The 1,745-nt window shown below is 32.0% G+C and overlaps 1 protein-coding gene across 1 annotated transcript in view; it reads left to right on the top strand.

The window, feature by feature from the left end:
* The window catches only part of LOC107579466 (tyrosine-protein kinase HCK-like), a 2,431-nt gene extending 1,138 nt beyond the window's left edge, over positions 1-1,293 (top strand). The window contains exon 3 of the mRNA XM_016265299.1: positions 678-1,293. Within this exon, the coding sequence (XP_016120785.1) occupies positions 678-880 (203 nt within the window). The 3' untranslated portion in view covers positions 881-1,293. The remainder of the gene's footprint in view (positions 1-677) is intronic.
* Positions 1,294-1,745: the final 452 nt, after the last annotated feature.

Here is a 1,745-nt window from a genome sequence, read left to right on the forward strand (position 1 = left end):
ATTATTCTAATATGCTGATTTGCTGCTTAAGAAACATTTCTTATTAATATCAATGCTGAAAACAGTTGTGTTGCTACTTTTGTGGAAACCATGAAATATTTTTTCAGCATTCAACATTAATAAATAGAAAATGAATATGAAATAGAAATCAATTTAATGCATCCTTGTTGAATAAAGCTATTCTTACCAACCTCAAACTTTTGAATGGTATCACATTTAATACATTTCTCTTTTTAGTTTTACAGTGTATTTTTACATCTTTGTTTTTCATATGAATAGCAGCTTATCTGCATGTGTCTATTCATCATCATTACATTCATAGACTAAGAAAAGCTCTGTTTAACGCTGTTATACTGTGACATTTCCCTTTTTAAAAATAATAGTTAGATATTTCCGTCATCATATTTTGAGGGAATGACCTAATAAAATTAAATCAAACAGAAGTAAGTTTCAGGCTTTATCATAGCTGGTGCAGTAATATTAGCTATGGTCTTGCTATACTGAGTCTGAAGTGAGAAAATATGATTTTTCAATATGACATTTCAACAATAACCTTTTTAAAAAGCAGTTTAGAAAATGCTTAAATTGTTAAGCTCAAATTGCACAATTCCCAGAGAATGACACAAAACTAAATTTGTACTTACAGCAGATGCTCAAACTGTTTACGGTGTGTTTAGGTATGACAAATCCAGAGGTGATCCGTGCTCTGGAGAGAGGTTACCGTATGCAGCGTCTGGACTCCTGTCCTCAAGAGCTCTATGACATCATGCTGGAATGCTGGAAGAACAAGCCAGAGGACAGGCCCACCTTTGAGTACCTGCAGAGTATACTGGAGGACTTTTACACTGCCACGGAGAGCCAGTATCAGCAACAGCCTTGAGACACACACACACACTTTGCCATGACTTTGATCTTGCATAAATCCCTATCAGGAACTCACAAAGAAATGTACACAACTTATTCATGCCATCCTGTTGACTTTATACATATGTAGTGAAATCAAGTGTGAAAGTTATAGTGTGTTATTTAATGACATGCAACTGAATACAATTTCAAAATCTCTGTAATAGCAGATTTATTCCTATCATGCAGAGCCCTTTGCCTTACACTGAGTGTTGCACAATAGAAGCTATATAAAGATATAATTTTATTCTAAAATGTATTGTCTTTTTCATTTTACAACTTCTCTGATGTATTTGTAAAGACCTGATTACAGATGTATTTTAGAGCTAATTATATGTATATGTGCATTGTAATTGAGAGTACATAAGAGCATTAAAATAAATTGTCGTTTTGATTGCTTACGAGAAGATTATTTCTAAAACTTCAACCTACATTAGGTTTCAAAGATGTTGTTGTGGATTATCAAATGTATATTTGCTCAGAAAACAAATCAATATTAAATCATTGCTTTTCAGGAAAAAAACATCTGTACCTAAGGTAGTTATGAATATTTCTTGAAGTCTCTGTATAGGTTGTTATTTTATGCTATTGTGACATTCTTTTTTTCTTCTAATTCCCTGCAATCATATTAAGGCTTTATCAACTTTAGTTGTGGCTTCATTAACATGTAAAACATGATGTTGATTATGCAGCTGATTTTCAGTACACTTTTCCATGATGTAAAGTATTTTCCAAAGAGTTACCTGTAAATGTATGTAGTGTGTATGTATGTTGTTACAATTAGTCTATAAAACAAATAAATTAATTGAAATTTTGAGTAGTGTGAAGGACAATATCTCATT

Source organism: Sinocyclocheilus grahami, unplaced genomic scaffold (genome assembly GCF_001515645.1).
Source record: "Sinocyclocheilus grahami isolate Dianchi unplaced genomic scaffold, SAMN03320097.WGS_v1.1 scaffold17603.1, whole genome shotgun sequence".
NCBI lineage: Eukaryota > Metazoa > Chordata > Actinopteri > Cypriniformes > Cyprinidae > Sinocyclocheilus > Sinocyclocheilus grahami.